The 26,933-nt window shown below is 45.6% G+C and overlaps 1 protein-coding gene across 24 annotated transcripts in view; it reads left to right on the top strand.

Moving 5' to 3' along the window:
• The window catches only part of clasp2 (cytoplasmic linker associated protein 2), a 348,555-nt gene that overhangs the window by 30,910 nt on the left and 290,712 nt on the right, over positions 1–26,933 (top strand). For all 24 annotated transcript variants that reach the window (XM_033020019.1, XM_033020014.1, XM_033020023.1 and 21 more), the window contains exons 4-5: positions 22,849–22,940; positions 26,099–26,174. In XM_033020019.1, the coding sequence (XP_032875910.1) occupies positions 22,849–22,940; positions 26,099–26,174 (168 nt within the window). The remainder of the gene's footprint in view (positions 1–22,848; positions 22,941–26,098; positions 26,175–26,933) is intronic.

The following is a 26,933-nucleotide window of genomic DNA, read 5'->3' as shown; positions in this document are numbered from 1 at the left end:
TCTCCAGAGATTCTGCCTGACCTCCTATCTTTAATGAACCAAGGAGTTGGAGAGGGAGTGTCTCTGCGGAAAATCGATGGGGATGAGAAGATGTGAATGGTGTAGAAATGGCAGAGAATGATTTTTCATCTGTGGGAATAAGGTTTGAGAGCCGACCATCCTGGAGCCTTGTTTGCTGCCACAGAATCGCTAATCTTTCCCTTTAACTAATGAGTTTCCTATCATTCAGTCTGCCTTCATCCTTCCTTGCTGGGTCTCAGAACCTGGCCTTGTGTCAAAGACCTGACCGCTGGTTTACAGAACTAATAAATCCACAAACCTGCAAGTCTTTGGAATGTGTGAGGAAACTGGAACGTGGAGAAAAACTATGTGGTCACAGGAAAACTTACAAACTCCATACAGACAGCTCCCGTAGTCAGGATCAAGCTCGGGCATCTGGCCCCGTAAGGTGTCAACTCTAACGCTGCACCACTGTGCTGCCTCTGTATACTATAATCCGATTCCCTCTCATTCTGAACCTACTTGACTCAATCTCCCATGGGACAAATCTGTAATCTCAAGAACCATTTGATTCTGACCGAGGGTTTTCAAAATTTTAGTTTAGTTTATTATGTTGTCACATGTACCAAGATACAGTGAAAAGCTTTCTGTTGCATTCTATCAAGTCAAAGAAAAGACTATGTACGATTACAATCTAGCTGTCCACAGTGTGCAGATGAAGACAGTTTAAATGTCTCCAATGAGGTAGATGTGGGGAGGTCAGAACCGCACTCCAGCTGATGAGAGGACTGCTCGTTTGCATGATAGCAGATGGGAAGAAACTCCCTGAATCTGAAGGTATGCATTTTCAAACTTCTGTACATCTTGTCTGATGGGAGAGGGAAGACGAGGGAGTGACCGCAGTGAGACTGGTCCTTGATTATGTTGGTGGCCTTGCGAGGCAGCGTGAAGTTAGCTGGAGTCAATGGAAGGGAGGTTAGTTTGTGTTTGATGGTCTGGGCTGTGTCCACAATTCTCTGCAGTTTCTTGCGGTGTTGGATGCGCAACGCTGATATAAAGCCTCCTGTGTGATTCCTGATAGAAAACCTTCCAGGAATCTTAGTACACCTCCACTTGTTTCCCCATTATCAATTCTACTGATCATAGTCAAACAGTGTGTAAAAGAGCCCTTTGGCCCAACTTGCCCACACTGACTAACATGTCCCATCTACACTAGTTGCACTTGCCTGCATTTGTCCCATACCCTTCTAAACCTGTCCCTCCATGTCCCTGTCTGATTGCTTCTTAAACGTTGCACTGGTCCCTGTGTCAACTACCTCCTCTGGCAGCTTGCCACTTATATAACTGCAACATGACCTCCCAACTTCTAAACTCTCGCCTGCCTCTGTCCTGCACGAGACCCTCCCCCTTCCAATCTAGTTTAATCCCACCCGTGTAGCATCAGCGAACCTGCCTGCCAGGATATTGATACCCTTCCAGTTAAGGTGCAACCCATACTTCTTGTGTGGGTTACCCCTAGCCCAGAAGAGATCCCAATGGTATAGAAATCTGAATCCCTGCACCAAATCCTCAACTACACATTGATCTCCCCTATCTTCCTGTTCTTCCCTCCACTAGCACGTGGCACTGGAAACAATCCGGAGATCACTACCCTGGAGATCCTATCTTTCAGCCTTTCCCTATACTCGTACTCCTTCCTTTTCTTTCCTCCAACGGCTTCCGGCTGCTCCCCCTCCCCCTTGAAAATGCCATGCAGCCTCTCCGAGACATCCTGGACCCTGGCACGAAGGAGTCAACTCTGGGACCCCAGCTATTTACAATATATATTAATGATTTGGACGAGGGAATTGAATGCAACATCTCCAAGTTTGCGGATGACACGAAGCTGGGGGGCAGTGTTAGCTGTGAGGAGGATGCTAGGAGGCTGCAAGGTGACTTGGATAGGTTGGGTGAGTGGGCAAATGCATGGCAGATGCAGTATAATGTGGATAAATGTGAGGTTATCCACTTTGGTGGCAAAAACAGGAAAGTAGACTATTATCTGAATGGTGGCCGATTAGGAAAAGGGGAGATGCTACGAGACCTGGGTGTCATGGTACACCAGTCATTGAAAGTAGGAATGCAGGTGCAGCAGGCAGTGAAGAAAGCAAATGGTATGTTATCATTCATAGCAAAAGGATTTGAGTATAAGAGCAGGGAGGTTCTACTGCAGTTGTACAGGGTCTTGGTGAGACCACACCTGGAGTATTGCGTACAGTTTTGGTCTCCCAATCTGAGGAAAGACATTCTTGCCATAGAGGGAGTACAGAGAAGGTTCACCAGACTGATTCCTGGGATGGCAGGACTTTCATATGAAGAAAGACTGGATAGACTCGGCTTGTACACGCTAGAATTCAGAAGATTGAGGGGGGATCTTATAGAAACTTACAAAATTCTTAAGGGGTTGGACAGGCTAGATGCAGGAAGATTATTCCTGATGTTGGGGAAGTCCAGAACTAGGGGTCACAGTTTAAGGATAAGAGGGAAGTCTTTTAGGACCGAGATGAGAAAATCATTTTTTACACAGAGAGTGGTGAATCTGTGGAATTCTCTGGCACAGAAGGTAGTTGAGGCCAGTTCATTGGCTATATTTAAGAGGGAGTTAGATGTGGCCCTTGTGGCTAAAGGGATCAGGGGGTATGGAGAGAAGGCAGGGATGGGATACTGAGTTTGATGATCAGCCATGATCATATCGAATGGCGGTGCAGGCTCGAAGGGCCGAATGGCCTACTCCTGCACCTATTTTCTATGTTTCTATGAAGGAGTCAACTCACCATCCTAGAGTCTCGACCGCTGCTGCAGATTCGCCGTCTGCACCCCCTAATTATAGAGTTGCCCACCACTATGGCTCTGCCTGCTGTTGTCATTCCCTGCTGAGCCTCAGTGCCTAGGTTGGTGTCACAACCATGCTTGCCACTGTAGATCAATGTTGATGCGCCGTCTGCCCCGACAGCACCCAAGAAGGTGTACTGGTCCCATACCTATTTAAAAAACACTAGTAGATTAGTTATTTTCCTACATGCAGCAATGAACACTGCCTCTGTAACTCACGCTTCATTTTGCTTTTGTCCAGTATCGTAGCCTTGACAAACTGTTTATGTTTTATGTAGCGGAGCTGGTCCTTACCCTTAATAACTTTTCGTTTGACTCCTCCCATTTTCTCCAAATACAAGGCGTAGCACTGTAACACTGCTCTCTCTCCCCATCCCCCCCCCCCACTCGTAACAAGGGCAGAGTCCCCCTCAGATTCAGATTCAGATTCAAACTTTATTATCATTGTGCAGTGTACAGTACAGAGACAACGAAATGCAGTTAGCATCTCCCTAGAAGAGCGACATAGAATATGAGCAATAAATATATTTAAGTACATAGTCGTAGTAGTGCAATTTTTTCTGGTGGAAGGAGTGTCCGGGGGGGGTGACTGGCAATCACCGAGGTACAGAGTTAAGTAATGTAACAGCCGCAGGGAAGAAGCTGTTCCTGGACCTGCTGGTCCGGCAACGGAGAGACCTGTAGCGCCTCCCGGATGGTAGGAGGGTAAACAGTCTGTGGCTGGGGTGATAGCAGTCCTTGACGATGCTGCGCGCCCTTCGCAGACATCGCTTGCTTTGGACTGACTCAATGGAGGGGAGTGAGGAACTGGTGATGCGTTGGGCAATTTTCACCACCCTCTGCAGTGCTTTCCAGTCGGAGACAGAGCAGTTGCCATACCATACTGTGATACAGTTGGTAAGGATGCTCTCGATGGTGCAGCGGTAGAAGTTCACCAGAATCTGAGGAGACAGATGGACCTTCTTTAGACTCCTCATGAAGAAGAGACGCTGGTGAGCCTTCTTGACCAGTGTTGAGGTATTGTGGGTCCAAGGGAGGTCATCGGAGATGTTGACCCCCGGAAACCTGAAGCTGGAAACACGTTCCACCTCTGTCCCGTTAATATGGATGGGGGTGTGCGTGCCGCCCCTAGACCTTCTGAAGTCTACAATGAGCTCCTTGGCCTTCTTGGAGTTAAGGGCCAGGTTGTTGTCAGCGCACCATGCTGCTAGGAGCTGGACCTCCTCTCTATAGTCCGACTCATCGTTGTTGCTGATGAGGCCAATCACCGTTGAATCATCTGCATACTTGATGATGGTGTTAGTACCATGTACAGGTGTGCAGTCGTAGGTGAAGAGGGAGTAGAGGAGGGGGCTTAGCACACAGCCCTGTGGAACGCCAGTGTTCAGGGTGAGGGTTGAAGAGGTGTGCTTGTCTAACCTAACAGACTGGGGTCTGTTGGTTAGAAAGCCCAATATCCAGTTGCAGAGGGAGGGGTCGATGCCCAGGTTACCGAGTTTGGTGATCAGTTTAGAGGGTATAATGGTGTTGAATGCTGAGCTATAATCGATGAACAGCATTCTTACGTTGGTGTCTCTGTTGTCGAGGTGGGAGAGGGCGGAGTGAAGTGCCGTTGAGATGGCATCCTTCGTACTCCTGTTCTTGCGGTAGGCGAACTGATAGGGTTCCAGTGTGGGAGGTAGGCAGCCTTTGAGGTGTGCCAGGACCAGCCTCTCGAAGCACTTGGTGATGATGGGAGTAAGTGCAACTGGGCGGAAGTCGTTGAGGCTCGCCGCAGTGCAGTGTTTTGGCATTGGCACGATGGAAGTGGTTTTAAGGCACGTGGGGACAACTGCTTGGGCAAGTGACAGGTTGAAGATGTCAGTCCAGACGTCTGTCAGCTGCGCAGCACAGGCCCTGAGGATGTGCCCGGAGATGCCGTCAGGGCCAGCAGCCGTACGTGCATTAATCCTGCTCAGTGCCACGTACACGTCATAGGGGGTGAGTGTGAGGGGCTGGTGATCAGCAGGGAGCACAGCCTTGATGGCCATCTCGAGATTGTCCCTGTCAAAGCGGCCATAAAAGTGGTTATGCTCCTCAAGGAAGGAGGTGTCGCTGGATGTGGGGGTGGTGTTGGTGGGTCTATAGTCCGTGATGGCCTGGATGCCTTGCCACATGCGTCGGGAGTCGGAGTTGTTATTGAAGTGCTCCTCAATCCTTAGCTTATAGCAGTGCTTGGCCTTCTTGATGCCCCTCTTCAGGTTATCCCTGGATTAACTGTAGGCTCGAACATCGCCTGACCTGAAAGCGGTGTCCCGTGCTTTCAGCAGTAAGTAGCCTGACCTCGCTGTTCATCCATGGCTTCTGATTCGGGAATATGGTAACCTGTTTGAGGGAAGTGACACTATTGATGGTGGAGTTTATAAAGTCCAGAACAGAGGATGTGTAGGAATCAATGTCCGTGTGGGAGTCAAGGGTGGCCTGGGCTGCAAACGCCTTCCAGTCAGTGTTTCCAAAACACTGCTGAAGTGTGGAGTCCGCCTCCTCTGACCAGACTTTAACTGTCCTCACTGTGGGTTTAACACGTCTGATGAGTGGGGAGTACTTGGGGAGCACTTGGGGAGCAGGAACAACGAGAGGTGATCAGACTGACCAAGGTGGGGGAGGGGGACGGCTTTGTAAGCTTCAGCCATGTTAGTGTAGACTTTGTCCAGTGTCTTGTCTTCTCTAGTGGCGAAGGAGACATGTTGGTGGAATTTGGGGAGTACAGTCTTCAGGTTGGAGTGATTGAAGTCGCCCGCAACAATGAAGGCTGCCTCTGGGTTGTGAGTCTGTTGTTTGCTAATGGCAGTATGCAGTTCTTTCATTGCAAACTTAGCATTAGCATCAGGAGGAATATAGGTTGCAGTCACAAGAGTGGAGGTAAACTCTCTGGGCAGATAGAACGGTCTGCATCTAACCAAGAGGAACTCAAGGTTAGCTGAGCAGTGACTCTCGATGATGGTGGTGTCCGTGCACCATGCTTTATTTACATAAATGCACAGACCCCCACCTCTGGTCTTACCGGAGTCTGTTGTCCTGTCCGCTCAGAGTAAATGACGCACCGTTAGCTGGATGGCGCTGGCAGGAACGTCGGTGTTGAGCCAAGTTTCTATGAAGATCAAGATGTTGCAGTCTTTGATCCAGTTGTGGGAGGTGATCCTTAGCCGGAGTTCGTCCATTTTGTTTGCCAGTGAGCGCACGTTGGCGAGGAAAAGGCTAGGAATCGCTAGTCTGTGTGGGGCAAGCTCTAACCTGGCCTTCAACCCACCTCTGCATCCACGGCGGTGCTTTCGTAAGCGTCGCCATCTGTGGGTGCTTCCGGTCGGCCAAGCTTACTTGGTGCGCACTGGTGTTCTGCCGCCACGCTGCTCCGCTGGTGTTCTGCTGCTCCGCTCTTCTGGCTAGTTCAGGAGCGAGACGGAGTTCGGCCAAAAAGTTGGTGCAGCCGCAGGAACCGAAGTCCAGGAGACTGCTCCGTGTGAGCAGACTTGAAACAGGTTGGAGAATTGTCACTAGTTCGCGAATTCTTGGGAGACACGGGGCGTCGCGATGTGCCCGCACCGCCGCCATTTTCTTGCCCGCGCCGCTGCCATTTACCCCTAGTCCTCACCTTCCACCCTACTAGCCGCCACATACAACTCCGTCATTTTTGCCACCTCCAACGTGACCCCACCACTCGCCACATCTTCCCATCTCCCCCCCCCCCCCCCCCCCCATCTGCTTTCCGCAAAGACAGCTCCCCCCTGGTCAATTCTTCCCTTCCCACCCGTACCCGCACTTTCCCTTGCAGCCTCAAGAAATGCTACACTTGCTTTACCTCCCCCCTCGACTGAGATCAGGGACCCAAGCAGTCATTCCAGGTGCGACAGAGGTTCACCTGCACCTCCTCCAACCTCATCTATTGCATCCGCTGCTCTAGATGTCAGCTGATCTACATCGGTGAGACCAAGCGTAGGCTTGGTGATCGTTTCACCGAACGCCTCTGCTCGGTCAGCAATAACCAACCTGATCTCCCGGTGGCTCAGCACTTCAACTCCCCCTCCCATTCCGAATCCGACCTTTCTGTCCTGGGCCTCCTCCATGGCCAGAGTGCGCACCACCGGAAATTGGAGGAGCAGCACCTCATATTTCGCTTGGGCAGTTTATACCCCAGTGGCATGAACATTGACCTCCAATTTCCGGTAGCCCTAATTGTCTCCTCCCATTCTCAGCTCTCCCTCAGCCCTCTGGCTCCTCCTCTTTTCTTCCCGCCCCCCCCCCCCCCTCCCCCCACCCTACATCAGTCTGAAGAAGGGTTTCGGCCCAAAACTTTGCCTTTTTCCTTCACTCCATAGATGCTGCTGCACCCGCTGAGTTTCTCCAGTACTTTTGTCTACCTTATGTTTTCAATGATTGTTTTCTAAGTTATTTGCTCTTTCAAATTGTTTTTAATTATTTACTGCTCCTCTGTAAATCTTCATTGGACTTCTAGCCAAATAGTCTTTTGGGGGTCTAATGATGGGATGTTTAATAATTGAAAATGAGAGAGTGGGGCTACAGGATTGTGAAAGAGGAAATAAAATCAAGCCATTAGGCCCTTTGAGCCAGCACCACCATTCACTGTGATCATGGCTGATCATCCACAATCAGTACCCCGTTCCTGCCTTCTTCCCATATCCCTTGACTCCGCTATCTTTAAGAGCTCTATCTAACTCTCTCTTGAAAGCATCCAGAGAATTGGCCTCCACTGCCTTCTGAGGCAGATAATTCCACAGATTCACAACTCTCTGGGTGAAAATGTTTTTCTTCATCTCTGTTCTAAATGGCCAACCCCTTATTCTTAAACTGTGGCCCCTGGTTCTGGACTCCCCCAACATCAGGACCATGTTTCCTGCCTCTAGCGTGTCTAATCCCTTAATAATCTTATATGTTTCAATAGGATCTCCTCTCATCCTTCTAAATTCCAGTGTATCCAAGCCCAGTCACACCATTCTTTCAACAAATGACAGTTCCGCCATCCCTGGAATTAACCTCATGAACCGACGCTGCACTCCCTCAATAGCAAGAATGTCCTCCTCAAATTAGGAGACCAAAACTGCACACCATACTCCAGGTGTGGTCTCACCAGGGCCCTGTTCAACTGTATAAGGACCTCTTTGCTCCTATACTTAACTTCTCTTGTTGTGAAGGCCAGCATGCCATTAGATTTCTTCACTGCCTGCTGTACCTGCATGAAGTGTCAAAACCCAAGTCTGCTTGTGTTTGATTCTGACATAGCCTAGTGCTGGCGAATGTTTGAGCGAGACTACGCTCACTATATCCGCATCGTTCACCGAAACGACCCCGACAATCTGAAGGCATAGCTACTGCTCCATCTAGCGGGTCCGGAAGCAATGCTCCATGCGGACACCTTTGAATTCGCCCCAGCACACCTCGACGCGAATGGTCAGGTACTGGTGCCAGCCGAAACTATTGACAACCCGACAGTCCTACTGAGGAAGTTTAGAGAACTGTGCGACCTGCCATCGAACCGTATACTCGAGAGAACACGATTTTTTGCCCGACAGCAACAGGATGATGAACGATTTATCAGCGATCTACGACACAGGAGTATACGGTGAGTTGACTAACGAGCTCGTGCATGATAAAATTGTGGGAGGAATGAACGACCGCAAGCTAAGAGCTGAACTGCTTCGGAACGCTGAACTGATTTTAGATCAAGCCATTCATGCGTGTCGAATGGCAGAAACCGTAGCCCCACTGGCTGATTATGACCCCACCAGTCTTCACCAGCAACATAATGTAAATATAGCTACTCTGCAGAAAATTTTAAGCGTGTCCCGCAAAGATCCAAATATGCCTGCCACGAGATGCCCAAACTGCAACTATTTCTACTCTGCGTTGCCCATGGGAAAGTTTGTCACAAGTGCAAGAAACGTAACAATTTTGCCACATGTTGTCGAACGTGTGGGAACACTGCCTCAAGGACGAATCTGCACCTGATTCAACAAGAGCCATCTGATTCCGATTACCAAGAACAGGCCGATGCTTCCCACGGGAATGATTCCGATAACACAGACACCGATTCAACTGTATTTTCCCTCAACCTGCGCTCCCCAGGCAAGCTGATGGATCCTGCTGTGACCATGATAATAAACAAGAAGGCTTTGAATACCAAAGTCGACACCGGTGCCAGAGTGAACGTAATGTCACTTAAAGAGTTCAACAAGATAAGAACCACCGAATTCATGAAAAAAGACTCCTCCACCCTACATGCTTACGGTAAAGCTGATTTAAAATGCACTGTCAATGAGCAGACTAAAAACCTGATTTTTTACATTGTCCAACCAAACTCAGAAACCCTGCTTGGCATCAATGCATGCCATGACCAGGGGCTGGTTTATTTCGGGCGTGCTGTCCACAAACTGTTTGACAGAGGAACCGACACAGCAGATGCTATCGAATTACAAAGACTTGTTCAACGACAAACTTGGCAAGTTGCCTACGATATACAAGATCACTGTTGATCAGGCAATCACCCCGATAGTTCGCGCACCTCACCTCGTCCCCCATGGCATGTGGGAGAGAATACACGCTGAACTTAAGCGCATGATCTCCATTGACTAACGAGCCGAGGCCATTGCCGAGGTCAGCGAACCCTCCAACTGGGTCTCCACCATGGTCGTAACCACCAAGAAAGACAAGAAAGAGTTACGGATCTGTATCAATGCCAAAGATTTAAATACAGCAATTAAACGCCAACACTATCCGATGAGAACCACTGAGGACGTAGCGGCACAGATCGGCAATGAAACGGTGTTCTCAGTCCTCGACGCCGAAAGCTCTTTCTGGCAAATTCCACTGGACCGAGCATCGTCTGCCCAACCAACTTTTGCCACACCATTCGGCCGCTACAGGTTTTTAAGGATGCCTTTTGGCATGGAACAACAATTCGCAGAATATCCATGTGCCATCATTGTTGACGACATGTTAGTATACGGCCGTGCCGTGATGTGACCGAGCATGATACTAACCTGAAAAAGATATTAAACCGTGCCAGAGACATCAACCTGAAACTCAACCCTTTGAAATGCAAATTCTGAGTTCCCGAAGTCACCTACGTCGGTCATGTATTCACCAGCAACGGATTAAAACCTGATCCTTTAAAGACTGCAGCCATCAACGAACTGCTGGTCCCAACCGATGTCTCCAGTTTGCAGCGATTCCTCGGCATGGTCAACTACCTGGGTAAATTCATTCCCAACTTCAGTGAACTTTCTGCCCCTCTATGACAACTGACCCACAAGGATAATGCATGGCCTTGGTACCCGCAGCACCAAAGAGCCTTTGAGACTTTAAAGCTCCAGCGCGCCCACACTGGCATACTTCAACCTCAACCAGCCTGTCACTATCACATGCGATGCATCCCAGTACGGACTAGGTACAGCCTGCCTACAAACAGCCATTGACGGCGACGTGATGCCTATCTCCTACGCATCACACACCTTGACAGAAACTGAACAACGCTATGCCCAGATCGAGAAGGAACTGCTTGCCGTTGTTTTTGCCGGTTCAAAATTCAAAGACGTTATTTTTGGCAAAACCTTCACGGTCGAAGCCGACCACCAGCCATTGGTCACCATCCTGAGCAAGCCTATCCATGCCTCCCCTACTGGACTACAGCGAATGATGATGCAGCTGCAACGGTTTGACTTCCGCATAGTCTACAAGAAAGGTAAAGACATGCACATTGTAGATACGCTCACCAGAGCCCCGCGCCATCACCAGCGAACGCCGCCCCTTTGAACAGGCTGAATTCTCAGTCCTGAAGGTCTCGTTCGTGCCCACCGATTGCCTACACTGCCTTGCCGAACACACAGCTGCAGACAAAACCTCACAGCTGCTGACATCCGTCATAAGAGGCGGGTGGCCAAACAAGCAGTCAAGCACCCCGTTCGAAAAACGACCCTACTTCCTGGTCTGTGATGAGCTGGTGCTACAGGACGGAATAATCATCAAGGGTCACAAGGCCGTCATCCCCCCAACTCTGTGGAACGAGTACTACGACAAAATCCACGGAGGCCACCCCGGTACGGGGGCCACACTAAAACGAGCCCAGAATATGATCTACTGGCCCGGGATGACCAAGTACATACGTGAAAAAACAGAATCGTGCGCAATCTGCAACAGTCAGTCACCGCATCAGCAGAAGCAGCCCCTCTTACCCCAGCCAGCGCCCTCCCTATCATGGTCATCACTGGCTGCCGACATCTTCGAATGGCACGGAAAACACTACCTTGTTTTAGTGGACTCCTACTCCAACTGGTTCGAACTTGACTTCCTGCCAACGATCACTTCTGAAACAGTGATCCAAAAGCTGAAAATCCACCTTTCCGTGCATGGGGTATCCGTTCATCTTCAGACTGACAATGGAACTCAATTCACCAGCCAAAAGTTTAAGGACTTTGCTAAACGGTGGAACTTCCAACATGTCACCAGCAGTCCAGAATACCCACAGTCCAATGGACTTGCCGAGTATGCTGTTCGGAGCGCAAAACAACTCATGGAGCGCCCCTATCTAGCTAAATCTGACGTCTACCTGGACCTGCTAAACCTGCAAAATATTGCAAGGGACAACGTTCTCGGCTCTCCAACCCAGCGGCTAATGTCTCGCCAGACGCGTTCACCACTGCCTGTCTCCCAGTAACAGCTACAGCCAAATGTCCGCTCCCCCACCACGATACAAAAGCGTTTGCAGTTTAATCGAGACATGCAGAAGCGTTTCTATGACAAGACCAGCAAGCCACTCAAACTACTTATACAAGGACAAGTGGTGCGACTGCAAACAGATAAAGGACATACTAAACTGGGACACATTCATGGCCCCTCCAAGGAACCACGCTCCTACCTGGTCGAAGTCGATGGTGTCCTCTACAGACACAACCGTCAACATCTCCTTCCTGTGAAGGAACGTCGTCCAGCGTCCCAGGGTCCTGATGCCCCACCGCTCGAGTTGCAGCCATTCCAGCACCTGCCGCTACTAGGTCCGCCCACTCCCTGCGTCGGTCTGCCCCCGCGTCCCCTGTTGAAACCAGCACCCCGGGATCCCCGCGTCGGTCCACCCCCGGCTCCCCCACGGCAGTCTCCCCCCACAGTTCCATTGAGTCTCCCGCGGTTGTACCTACCCCAGCCCTCATCTTTTTGGAGAAAAAGGGTGATGAGGCAGCCCCCTACCGCATGAGGACGGGCGGGTTAGCAGGTCACCCATTAGATACGGCGATTTTGTTTAACCCCATTATTATTCACTCGGCTTTATCGTTTAAAATGCCTTAGTTGCTTTTTCATTTCTACAAGGAGAGATGTAGATTGGGTATTGCATGTTAGCCAATCAGAATGCTTAGTAATTATAACTACACCTAAATGCATGATTTATAGTGTAAGAACTCGCCTACTGTCTTCAGTACCTGCAGTAGACTGAACGTGTGATGTACTGCTTACATGATGATGAACTAGACAATAAAGTTGCTTGTGCTTTAACCTGTGTAAGACTAAGGTATTTACACTTACTTTCATTGACTGACGAACAAGGACCCCCAGATCTCGTTGCACTTCCCCTTTTCCAAATTTGACACCATTCAGATAATAATCTGCCTTCCTGTTCTTGCCACCAAAGTGGATAACCTCACATTTATCCACATTAAACTGCATCTGCCATGCATCTGCCCACTCACCCAACCTGTCCAAGTCACCCTGCATCCTCATAGCATCCTGCTTACAGTTACAGTTAATCTTAATCCCTTCATCTAAATCATTAATGTATAATAAATAGCTGCGGTCCCAACACAGAGATGAGCAGCAGAAAGTAATGTCAATGGCAAAATGTCAAAGCTAAGGGGTCTTTATCTGATTGCCTGTCGTATTTGTAACGTCAGAGGACAGATAAATTAATCAAGTTGGCATCAATAGTAACATACAATTACGATCTCATAGAAATTACAACAATATCTTTGCAGGGTGACCAGGACTGGGAACTAAATGTTGCAGATTATTCAAGATACCAAAAGAATACGTATCATTCCTTGATTGGCCAATATATTGCACCTCTCTCAGTAACTAGGGTGTTAATAATTACTGTGAATACCATAATTTTTAGTGTGAATGTACTGAATAATATACATGTATATGGACATGCTAAATATTGTTATATTATAACAATGGTGGGCGAAGGCTTGCTTCTGTACTGTCCACCAGTACAACTGTAAATTTCTGTGGAGAAAGAAGGAAGAGGGTGGTGATGTGGGATCACTAGAGAGTGGGGAATTAATATCACACAACAAAATACGTTAAAACAATTTTTGCATCAGCCTTTGCTGTGGACGATAATATATGGGCTGGTTTTAATTTGCGTGGAAAATCTTATAAAAATTCCAATCATGTGTTAGAGAAACTCACAGGGTTAAAGACGGGCAAGTCACCATGATTCCTGACCTGCATCCAACACCCGGATAGGAACTGGGTGCAGACATGGGGGACCCATGGTTGCATTTTTTCAAAACAAGTGGATACAAGTGGATTGGTGAAGGGGAGAAGACGGTGGACAGAAAATTATAGGTCAATTAATTTAATATCTATTGTTGGCCAGATGCTGGGCTCAGTAAATAAAGCAGAGATGGTTAATCATTCAGAAAAGTCAAGTCAAACCAAAACCATAATCAAACCAAGTCAACATGATTTCATGAATGGCAAATAGTGTTGGAAAATGTTCTCCATTTCTTTAAGATGTAACACGCAGTCGACTGGAAGGACCTTGTAAATGTAGTGTGTTGAGCTGCTGCTAGTAAGAATACCAAAACACTCTTAGCTCTTAATTTCGATTTCCGAAAGCCATTTAAAGTTCGTTCATCGTCGCTTAACCAACTAAGGTACGGTGAAATTTGAGTTACCATACAGCCATATTCAGTGAAAAGAACACAATACACACATAAAATAAATTTACCATAAGCATCCACCGTGGAATTAACTAGTGGAACAAACTAGTGGAATTAACATTCTTCACTGTGATGGAAGGCAATAAAGTTCAGTCATCCTCTTCTTTGTTCACCCGTGGTCGGGGCCTTCAACCCTCGGCACTTGCTGTTGCCGAAGGTCCGTTGTCCAAGCCCTCTCGTCGGGATGATGGAAACTCCGGCTTCGGGACGGATTGGAACACTCTGCGGCATGGAGCCCCCAAGTCGGCCACTTCTTAACGGAGACCGCGGGCTTCACGGTGTTAAAGTCCACAGGCACCGCAGTCAGGTGCTCTTCGTCTGGCTATCCCCTGCTCTGCAATGGTACGTCCACGCTGCACCCGCAGCTTGAAGCTCTGGGCCGGTCTCCAGGAAAGGCCGCACCGCTCCACGTTGTTAGGCCGCAAAGGGGGGGGGGGGGTGACGGAGATGCAACACGGAGAAAATCGCATCGTCGTCGAGATAAGTGACTGATAAGTTTTCCCCCCCCCCCCCCCCCCCCCCCCACAAAAACTTTGAAACACTTTTTTAACATACGTAAAATAATACAAATAGTAGAAAGGACACACAGACTGTTGGCGAGGCTGCCACAACAGTGGCGCCACCCGGTGATAAATTACCACTTAAAATGATGGTGGACTTGATGGAAGTGTTCACTGTATTGGAGGGTGTGTGTTAACAGATTGAAGATGTGTTATTACATAGCACACAGAGTTGGAATAAACATACCTTTCCAGGTTGGAAGGATGCAACTAGAGTGTCCCAAGGATCATTTCTATAACAATTTCCTGGAGGAGGGAACAGAGTGTATGGTATCTAAGTGTGCTGATGACACAAAAATAGGTGGGATTGCGTGTTCCAGTGAAAATATGAGTGTAGTGGCCATTTGGCTTGTTTTGTGTGTCATTAATTATGGCATGTGTCATTAAATTTTAGAGTGCCCGTTATATTGTGGGTGGGATTTACGATGTATTTTTTAGCATGTTTTGAGCTAAGTTTCTTGCGCAGAAGCTTAGTTGTTAGTTTAGTTTGTAAGCAGCATGGCGAAGGTTCACCCTTTGACCATGCGAAATGTAACGGAGACACAAGGAGTTTTCTAATCTTTAAAGCAATAAGCTGGAGTTCGATGAAGATTATAGTAACGAGTCGGAAGAAGTTTAGATGTACCTTATTGTTTTCATCAACAATAAAGAATCTATTTATTTATTTTTAATTTATTTTTATTAGAAGCGATTGTACAAAGAGAAAATAATCGACATACCAGTTGTACTATTTTCGTACTGCTTCAATTTTAACATTTTATGAACTAATAACTAGATCGGAAAAAAATAAAAAGGAAAAAAGGGAAAGAAAGAAGAAAAGAAAAAGAAAACGAATTTCAAGAAAAACACGAAAAAGAAAAAGAAAGACCCCAGAACTAACGAAGGAGTGAAAGAAGCGGAGATATATCCCCTTCCATACGCCCGCTCACCCGACCCTAGCGTAGGTTTTGAATTTGTGTTCAACCATTATGTTGTTGAAGAAATTCAATAAAAGGAGATCATATTTTCGAAAATTTATCTGGTTTGTCAGTCAAGACAAGCCTTATTTTTTCTAGATGTAGTGTCTCGGTCATTTCTGTGATCCACATCTTCTCTGTGGGGACTGTTATCTTTTTCCAGAATTTAAGTATAAGTTTTTTCGCAATTATTAAACCATAGTCAAGGAAGCGTCTTTGAGATATTGTCAGATTAGGGCTGCCCTCTGACATTCCTAATATTATTAGTTTTGAATCTGGCTCCAATTGAGTTTTAAGTGTTTTAGAAATAATATTGAATATTTCCGTCCAGAAGTTTTGTATTTTTATACAGGATACAAAATAATGAGTTAGGGTGGCTTCTTGAAAGTAACATTTATCACAGAGAAGAGAGACAGTTGGGAAGATCTTGTTCAATTTGGTCTTTGAGTAGTATAACCTAGGCAATACTTTAAATTGTATCAGGCAATGCCTGGCATTTAAAGAATAGTAGTGTATGTATTGTAGGCTTTCCTCCCATATATCTTTCGAAATGGGTACACCCAGCTCGTCCTCCCATGCTCGCCTATAAATCTCAGAGGGCGGGGTGACAATATTTAGAAGGGTGTTATAAATGTGAGAAGGATAGAGAGACGGATCAAGGGGTTTTTGTGTACAAATTGCAAAAACCTAGTGGGAAGGTGCAGCAAGTGGTTCGGTAGGTAAATGCATAATGGGCTTTATTGTAAGAAGCTTCGCGTTAAGAGGTATGTACATGTTATAGGGAATGCCAGAGAATGAGGTGGAGTCACAGACCATCACTGTTCTTGAGTAACATTTAGACATTTAAATAGAAATGGCATTGAAGGAAACAGACCCGTTGCATGCAAATGGGATTAGCGCAGATGAGCAAAAAGGTCAGCATGAACATGGTAGGTAGATGGGCCTTTTTCTATGCTGTACAATTCTATAATTCTGTGGACAGTGATGGTACAGTTGAGGCTACCTCTGGAGTACTGTTCAGTTTATCTCCCCTGAATTAAGAGGTTTGCCCTGGCAAAATAAATTGGATGCTTATATTCTTTGGTATCTAGAAGATCTAGCGTTATTGAAGTCAAAGATCTTGAGACAGGGCATGAATCAAGATGTTTCCACCAGTGGGGAAAATCTCAAATGAGGGGACAAGATTAAGGGAGCAGTCACTTAAAACTGAGGATTGTAGGAACCTCTCCCAGAGGGTGTTAAACTGTAGTAAGTTAACATCTGGAGAGGTATGGAGGATAGATCCTTGGGGTTGTGAAGGAGGGTAGATACGTTTTTGACAGGTGAGGGAATTGACTGTACTGGGACAAACAGCAAGAAGAGAAGATGCCTGTAGTACTTCAGTCATGATCATATTGAACATTAGCAGGCTTGATGGGTTGAGTGGCCGACCTCTCCTGTTTACTTGCGTTCTTAATCTAAATAACATTCCAAATAATCTCGTTTATCCTATCTCCCAAGATGATTCACTTTTCTTGTGGAACTTTTATTTCTCAAAGGGATGTTCAATTTTGAGAATCTGAAATTAGTTATTTTGCCATTATTTGGCACAACAGTTCAAACTAAATGTCCATGGTACTTTAACAAATGCACCCTTCATATCAACATTATTTTCTTTATTGATGTTCTAAACTATAATTTCTACTTCATTCTGAGTTGGTTTGTTTTGTAATTAGTTCTATGAAGTATTGTTTCAATATACTTACCAGCATGCATTCTGTAAACTTGCGCCAAGCTAATTTTGTTTATTTAATGTGCCCAATTAAATTTGCCATGATTATGCACAAGCTCTGTAAAGGGATTTGTACCAATCCAAATAGTATACTGCGCCTCCTCGATTGTCAAAGTGAGACCAAAAGCAAATTGGAGGAACAGCACCTTGGGCAGCTTACAACCCAGTGATATGAATATTGATTTATTTAACTTCAAGTAACCCTGGCATACCCTCTCTATCGGTCCCTCCCCCACCCAAGTAGTCGTATTAGTTTCAAAGTCGTCTTGTTGAGTCCCATTGTCTGCAGCCTGTTTTCATTTAGCCAACAGCTAACAATGGCCTGTTTCCTTTATTATCGTTACTTTTGGTGGGGGGGGGGCACAATTATTATTTGTTGTTGTTGCTCGATCTCCAAAAACCTGGGGTATAATATCCCCCTTTCCCCCCCCCCCCCCCCCTCTCTCTCTCTCCCCCTCCCTCTCGGGGCCAACTCTCTCTCTCTCTCTCTCTCCCTCTCTCTGTCACCCTCTCGGGGCCAACTCTCTCTCTCTCCCCCTCCTTCTCTCCCCCACTTCCCCCCCTCCCCCGACACTCGCTCTCTCCCTCTCTCTCTTTCCCCTCTCTCTCGGAGCCGACCCTCCCTCCATTCCGCTCGGCGGCTAATCACAGCGCTTTGTTCACTGCCCCATATCTCGACTGAACCGCGCAGTGATTGGCCGTTGAGCGGAGGGGAGGGAGGTTTTTGGGGGGCAGTCAGCTTCCACCGCGGCTGGTCGTGGTTTTGCCGCGCTCACTGTGCGCTTGTTCTGAGATTCTGGATGGCGGAGGTCCTCAGAAGAAGAGAAAAATACGCCTGCGGGCCGGATAATTTCTGGTTATGAAGCATGTCTCGCCAAAAAAAGTGGAGTGGCTGCAGCCCCCACCAGTTCCGCGGCCCATGTTATGTCACATCTCCTTGGGAAATAGTGAAAGGTCGCTTTGGCCCATCAAATCTATACTGACTCCGAGAACAATTCCATTCCTGTAACTTCTCCCCACATTCCTGTGAACTCTCACCAGGTTCCATCAGCTGCCTACACACCAGAGGTAATCCACAGTGACCAATCAATCCTCACACTCAATGATGTGGGAGGAAACCAAGCACCCAGAGGGAAACATACACATGCAACAACAACAGAGATCAGGATTGAACCTGGGACATTGGACTGATGAAGCAGCCTCACCAATTGCTGGTCATTTCCCACCATTCCACCCATCTCCCAACCACCCCTCCCCATCTCCAAACCACCTCGACCAAAAGATAATGGTGTGTTATTCCTTCACTGGGGCATGACCAGGCCTAACTAGTGTGTGAAATAGCTACTTCTTTCCCTTAGTATTTTCAACTGTTTCATACAGCATGGAAATAGACCCTTCGACCCAATTAATTCATGCTGACCAAGGTGTCCCCATCTAAACTAGTCCCATTTACCTGCGTTTGGCCCATATCTCCCTAAACCTTTCCTATTCATATACATGTCCAAGTATCATTTAAATGCTGTTATAGTACCTGCCTTAACTACCTCCTCTGGCAGCCCTTTCCATATACTCTGAGCTCGGAGTTGAAAAAGTTGCCCCTCGGATTCCTATTAAATCTTGCCCCTCATCTCTCACCTTAAATCTATGTCCTCTGGTTCTTGATTCCCCTACTCTGGATAAAATACACTGTGCATTCACCTTAAGATTTTATAAACCTCAGCAGCAGGGAATAGAGTGCTAGCCTGCCCAACCTTTCCCTTTAGGTCAGGCTCTCAAGTCCTGGCAATAGCCTTGACCATAGTGCAGACTGTCCTGAAGACATTTCCATGAACTGTCGCAAGCCCCCTAGCCTTCAAGCTTTTCTGCACAGAAAAAGATGAGATGAAATACTAAGAATGAAATCGCTCCCTGCCATTATACATTTTGAACCAAGGTTAAACCTCTTGGCAATTGCATAAGTATCCTTGTATTATTTCCTTTGAAGTCAAGAATTTTAATTTGGAACCTAGCTCTTTACAGTTTCACAGGAGACTCATTTATAGTTTTACTTCGTTGATTGATTTTTTTTCTCTGTGGTGCACATCCTTCACCCCTGTTTCCCATTGCCAATGGTATTTTCTTTCATGGCAAGTGGATTTCACTGCAAGAAACATCTTGCTCAAATTGTAATGTGTTCTTCTGAAACTGCATATAATATACAGTACAAGTTACAGGTTTGGTCGTGCATCTGGAGGAACAATTTTCTGGTGATAGTCCAGCTAAGGTTCACCAGATTTGTTCGTGAGCTGGCAAATTTATCAGAATCTATATATTTTCTGTAGTTTGAAAGAAAATAGATGATCTGAAGTGCAGAAAATTCATAAAAGGCGTGGCAGGGTAAATACAACGATAGCTTCTCCTAAAGAGCCTGTCCCACTTTCACGACCTAATTCACGACCTCTGCCGAATTTGCCCTTGACTCATACTCGCAGCATGGTCGTCACGAGGTCTTAAGAGGTTGTAGGTAAGGCGTAGGTAGGTCGTACTAGGCCGTGATGCTAGTCATAGGTACTAGTGGCATCAAGTAGGTCGGGGCGTTTTTTCAACATGATGAAAAATGTCCACGAGTAAAAAAAGGTCGTGAAAGTGGGACAGGCACTTAACTATACTGTTTGGTGAAAGAGTACACTGTGTAAAATGGCTGAAATCTTATTTTGAGACTGAGATGAGAGCATGCTTCTACAAGAGAGTAGTGAATCTTTATCATTATATATGCAAGGAGGCTCAGTTGGATATCCAAAGAATAAATAGCAAAATTCTAAGATATTAAAGAAATCAAGGGATATTGGCGACAGGAGAGCAAAGTGAAGTGAAGTTCAGATATGAAGATCACCAATGATTCTATTGAAGGATGGAGAGAAGGCAGGTACGGGATACTGAGTTGGATGATCAGCCATGATCATATTGAATGGCGGTGCAGGCTCGAAGGGCCGAATGGCCTACTCCTGCACCTATTTTCTATGTTTCTAGCAAGTAATAAGGAGCCAATTGACCCAATCTTATCTGCTAACTTTTATTGTTCCCTATATAATAGGTGGCCAATTAGCCCATTGAGTTAATGCAGGCTCTCAGAGCAGAACCATCAGTCCTATTCCTCTGCTTTCCTGCAAGCTATTCTTTCTCATCTGCTCATTAAATCTCCCCCACTGATTTGTCCGACCACGCTGATGTTAGGGTTAATTAACAGTAGCTAGTTAGCCTCCTGACCAGCAACGCCCATTTAATTCTTGTTGAATATTTTTGAAATTACATGGCATGCTTGCCTTCATTGGATATTGTATTGAGTACAAGAGTTAGAACATAATGTAACTTTTCTTGCGCTCTATTTTCTTCACCATCATTCTGTTACTTTGGCTTTATCTTTAGTTTTCTCATTTTTCCCTTCAAGTCATTTGGACTTCTGCAGAACAGTACAGCACAGAAACGTGCCTTTCGAGCCACAATGAAAAACAAACCGAGAATTGACGTATTTTAGGCCACAGTCAGCACGTTCTACAGTTCTAGTAGTTTAGTCCAGAGATAGAGCAGGGAAACAGGCCTTTCGGCCTACCAGGTCCATGCCGACCACTTATCACCCAGCCACGCTAGTTCTATATTATCCTACATGCCTCCATTTATTTTGGGATATTGGGAATCCTCCCTGATCACTACAACATTTTGTTGTTCTTGTGAATTTAACCCTCTGACTGCATCTTTGGTATTGAAACAAGGAACTGCAGATGCTGGTTCACACAAAAGGACACGAAGTGCTGGAGTAACTCAGCAGGTCAGGCAGCATCTCTGGAGAACATGGATTGATGACCTTTCTGATCGGGACTGAAGAAAGGTCCCGACACGAAAACTCACCTGTCCATGTTCTCCAGAGATGCAGGAATTACTTGAAATTAGAGATGATTCCCTCCATCGATGCTGCCTAATCTACTGAGTATCTTCAGCATTTCTGTTTTTACAATGCCAGGCTATCTTAGATGTTCTTTTATTTATTCTTTGTTAACAACTAATTTTACATTTTATTTCTTATTCTCGGGCTGTTTGTCCCTATCAGTACCCTTGTACACATACTTTTTCTCTCTGTTGCCAGTTCCTTTTCCCTCTACCAGATTTTTTTTCACTTGGTATTGGTGAATCTAGTGAAAATAATTCAATTCTGTTGAGGTGAAATTACGCTAGCATGTGTAACTCCAATATCTTCCAGGCGTGTTCTTGTATCCTGGAACCAAGCTGTCTCTTCTATACCATCCCTTCAGCATTCATGTGCACCATCCTGCTATTTCTGTAAATGCCAACACTTGCTGGAGATAGTAATAGAAACATTACCAGCTTGTTGGTTATCCAACAAGCTGGTAATATCAATTCTTGATATTTAATCTCTTTGTTTCCACAAAATCAGTGCATATTGCCTATTTCATTTCAATCATGTAAAATTGGTATTCATATGGTCTCCCCCCTTACAATGACATGTGTAGCTTTATATATTTGTAAGGGGAGGGTCCATATTAATACCAATGATATGATTGAAATAAAATAAGGGCAGCACAGTGGCACAGCAGTAGAGTTGCTGTCTTACAGTTCGAGAGGCCCAGTTTCGATCCTGACTATTGATGCTATCTGTACGGGGTTTGTATGTTCTCCCTGTGACCATGTGAGTTTTCGCAGGGTGCTCTGGTTTCCTTCCACATTCCAAAGACGTACAAGTTTGTAGGTTAATTATCTTATATGAATTTCTCCTAGTGTGTGGGATTGTACGGGTGATTGATGGACTCGGTGAACCATACGCCCTGTTTCCATGCTGTATCTCAAAGCTAAACTAAAAGTGTTGGCATTTACGAACATCATCGGAAACATGTCAGCAGTGACTGTATTTGTTTCCCTAAACCCTATTGTTCATGCTTTACTAATTTCTTTACACCAACCACCAACCCTCTGTGTAGGAGTCACACGTGGTTCTGATTGATTGAATTGATTGAAATATACAGCAAAGAAAAAGGCTCTTCTGCCCACCGAGCCCACACCAACCATCGATTATTCATTGACACTACTTCTATGTTTTACATTCACTCCCTACGCACTCGAGGCAATTTATAGCAACCAATTTACCTAGAAACCCGCAAGTCTTTTGAATTTGAAAGGAATTAGCCTGTCCCGCTGAGTTACTCCAGGATTTTGTGTCTATATTCGGTTTAAACCAGCATCTGCAGTTCCTTCCTACACAGTAAAGGGCCTGTCCCACTGTACGAGGTAATTCAAGAGTTCTCCCGAGTTATCCCCTGATTCGAACTCGGAGATTGTCCGTAGCAGGTCCGTAGGAGTTTGTGGATGTCTCGTAGCGAGTGGCTTGTATGAGTAACGGTAGGTACTCGGGAAATCTGGTAAACTCGTGACGTTTTTTCGACACTGTGAAAAATGTCCACGTGTAAAAAAATACTTGTGATGAAAAAAATTGTTACTTTTTACTCGTACGAGACATCCACGAACTCTTACGGACCCGCTATGGACATTCTCCGAGTTCGAATCAGGGGAATACTCGGGAGAAGTCTTGAATTACCTCGTACATTGGGACAGGCCCTTAAGGCTGTGAGGTCTGTCTACAATTGAGGCTGGATAAGATTGATTCTGTACCTAATCACTGATTTGTGTAATATTGTGGTCAACTTTCTTTTCAGTATGTTTGGGAACGATTAACATCAGCATTTAAACACAAGAACTATCGAACTCGCGATGGAGTCTGTCTTTGTCTCATTACCACACTCACCAAGTAAGTGTTTGTTCTGCTTATTTTGTTCAGTTACCATGAAATCCATGAAACCAAAAATGTTGACCTTTAATCAATTTTATAATGTTTTTAAAAGGATTATAACCTACTTTCTTCACAAAAGTTAAATTATAAGTTAGCAAAGAAAATTTTCAGGGAGAGAAATGTACACAAGAAAAATGTATACTCAATTATCAGTTCCCTTTCATGATGGTTTGCTTTTAAATAAATATTCTCAATTAAAATAATTGGCGAGTCAGTGTAATTTATGTTTTTAAGTATTTGTGAAATTATAGTCATGAAGCATGGAAACAAATATTTTGGCCTCATTTGTTCATGCTAGCCAACATGCCTATATACGTGAATTCCATTTGCCCAGTGTTTGGCTTATCTCCCTCTATCCTGTCTATTCATCTGTCCAAATGTCTTTTAAACATTGTAACTGTACATGCATCTAAGACATCTGGCATTTTGATCCATATAACCAACAATCCTCTGTATGAAAAACTTGCCTCTTAGGTCCCTTTAAACCAGCCCCTCTTACCTTAAACCTATATTCCCCTATCCTGGGAAAAAGACTCTGACAGTTATGCCCCTTATAATTTCTCTCAAATTATCTCGGGTCACAACTTGGCCTCCAACTTGTGTGGAAAATGGTTCCAGCCTATCCAATCTTCCCTTGTAACTCAAGCTCTCCAGTCCAGGCAATATTTCTGTGCATTTTTTCTGCACCCTCTCGCTATCCCACAATTGACGACTGCATAGGGGTTAGCTCCTGCGCCAATGCAGAACTCACGGACTTCATTAACTTCACTTTCCATCCTGTACTCAAATTCACTTGGACCAACTCCGACAACTCCCTCCCATCTTTTGATCTCACTGTCTCCATCACAGGAGATAGACTATCGACTGACAACTATTATAAACCTACTGAATCTCACAGCAATCTAGACTACACGTCTTCCCATCCTGCCTCTTGCAAAAACTCTATCCCCTACTCCCAATTCCTCTGTCTATGCCGCATATCTGTACCCAAGAAGAGATGTCCTCATTGTTTAGGGAAGGGGATTCCCCTCTTCCATCGTAGAAGAGGCCCTCACAAGAGTCTCCTCGATATCCCACAGTTTAGCTCTTGCTCCCCCTCACCCCAGTCACAGCAGGGACAGAGTTTTCCCTGTTCCTCACCTTTCACCCCAATAGCCACCACATACAGCACATAATCCTCTGACGTTTCGCCACCTCAAACCACTACTAACCACATCTTAGGTCATAAGGTCATGTGATGGGGCAGAATTAGGCCATTCGCCCCATCAAGTCTACTCCGCCATTCAATCATGGCTGATCTATCTCTCTCTCTCCTAACCCCATTCTCCTGCCTTCTCCCCATAACCCCTGACACTCGTACTAATCAAGAATCTATCCATCTCTGCCTTAAAAATATCCATTGAAGGCCTCCACAGTCTTCTGTGCCAAAGAATTCCACAGATTCACCACACTGAATAAAGAAATTCCTCCTCATCTCCTTCCTAAAGGAACATCCTTTAATTTTGAGGCTATGACCTCTATTCCCAGACTCTCCCACTAGTGGAAACATCCTCTCCACATCCACTCTATCCAAACCTTTCATTATTCGGTAAGTTTCAATAAAATCCCCCCCTCGTCCTAAACTCCAGTGAGTACAGGCCCAGTGCTGTCAAACTCTCATCATATGTTAACCTATTAATTCCTGGGATCATTCTTGTAGACCTCCTCTGCACCCTCTCCTGAGCCAGCACATCCTTCCTCAGATATGGTGCCCAATATTGCTCACAATATTCCAAATGCAGCCTTACCAGTGCCTTATAGAGCCTCAGCATTATATCCCTGTTTTTGTATTCTAACCCTCTTGAAATAAAGGCTGGCATTGCATTTGCCTTCCTCACTACTGATTCGACTTGCAAATTAACTTATTGAGAATCCTGCGCCAGCACCTCCGATTTCTGGATTCTCTCCCCATTTAGAAAATAATCTACGCCTTTATACCTACTACCAAAATGTTTCATAGTGAGAACAGCAAATAATTGACCTTTAAGTTTTCCTCAGGTTCGTATACTCCATGTTGGAGTATAGGATTTTCTCACTGCTTCCCTTAAAGTTTCAAGGGCCTGTCCCACTTAGGCGATTTTTCAGCAGACTGCCGGCGACTGTCAAGTTCGCGGCACTCGCCTGAAAAACCGGGAACTGGAACGGCGACTGTCAGAGTGGAACACACACACACACACACACACACACACAGCCACACAGACGCACAGATGCACATCGCAAAGGCGGGGGTCAGGGAAAGCGGGGGAGCGCTGTCTGAAATTCACACGGTGCAAAGCCAAGGTGATACAGACACACACCGCGATGAACAGGAAGGTTAAGACGGCTAGCACAGTGTCCTTTAAAAGGGAGGGGGGGGGGAGAAGAAGGGGGAAGAAGGAGTGGAGACACTTTTAAGAAGCCAGACAACTTTTAATAAACCAGAGATACACAGCTGTGAAGTTTGGCGGGCATTTAACATTACTGGTCGGTTATCCTTGGTTCTGAAAACTCGTGCTTACGTTTTCCCCCCAATGAGCCAATGAAAATGCCCGGTCAGCAAAGTCGATTAACTAAAACTACCTACGACTACCTCGACTACCTATAACTACATGGCGACCCCACTACAACTGCACCCACGGCTACAGGCTTATCGATTTTCTCCATGGCAACCAATTTTTGGTCGCAGAAACATTTTCAACGTTTGAAATTTTGCGGCGACCATACTGAGGCCGCGACTGATTCACAGAATGCAGGAACTCCTCGCGACCATGAAGGAGACTCACCAGAGACTACCAGCGAACATGTGGCGACCATGTGGCGATCATGAGGCGAGCGCGGAGTCTCCTGCACTTGCCTAAAAAGTCGCCTAAGTGGGACAGGCCCTTCAGTCTTGGAGGATTATGTAATAATTTTAAATTAGTTAATCTGACACATATTCAAAAGTGAACTGTACATTTATTGCCAAATCACATATTTAATTCTAAATCATTCTGCAGTAATTTGGCTATTGGACTGGCATGTGGGGGTTATTTTCTGTGATTTATTTAAATAATTGCTTTGTTATTTGCTCAAAAATAATGCAAACATTTTTTTTCCAGTTATGGAGCACAGTCATTGACATTAAGCAAAATAGTACCACATGTATGCAATCTCCTTGGGGATCCAAATAACCAGGTATGATTTTTTTTTTTAGCATTTCTTAATAATATAACAAATGGTGTTGTAAATGTACAATATAATTAAGCTATGTGATGTTTTTCAGTACAGTTCTTGATGCGCCATTTTTGAGAGCTCCTCTTCTGAAATAGTACAAACACTCCCCAATTTACACAATAGGCGACTTGCGTATACTCACACTTGTGTTAACAATTCTGTACTCAGTCTCTAGTGCAATGAAGGCAGTGTGTAATTTCCACAACACTGTATGATCATTCGTTTACATCAGAAACATGCCGTCAATAGCGCAGGTGCTTACCCAGAAAGCCGTGCGCTGCAGAAAGCGCCCCAATAGTGAGGGGGGCACCGTTGAGACGGTTAATAATCTCAGTGACTTATTTTGGCAGGGCATGGTAATTCTGATTTACGCAATATCTGTCTTCCGTGAAGGTTCATAGAACGTAACCCTTAAGTAAGTCGGGGAGGGTTTGCCTATCTGTTAAAAACCAGGATTAATATTGCGCACCAAATATGTTAAAATGCAGCAGAAACCGATAATGCTGTTGTGTGCACTGTGTTGTTCCAGGGAAAGTGAACGATTCGGTGGCATTGAAACATTTTTATTATGTGTGATTTAGACTTTTTGCATTTAGTACAAAGTAATGACACCGATCAATAGTGCTCAAGCTCAATGGAGGAATGTTGCTGATAGAGTTGTGATGCCCCCCCCCCCCCCCCCAGTGACCTCAATAATGTTACAGAAACCCAAGTACAGTT

Source organism: Amblyraja radiata, chromosome 4 (genome assembly GCF_010909765.2).
Source record: "Amblyraja radiata isolate CabotCenter1 chromosome 4, sAmbRad1.1.pri, whole genome shotgun sequence".
In the NCBI taxonomy this organism is placed as follows: Eukaryota; Metazoa; Chordata; class Chondrichthyes; order Rajiformes; family Rajidae; genus Amblyraja; species Amblyraja radiata.
This window is presented reverse-complemented; position numbering and strand designations above follow the sequence as displayed.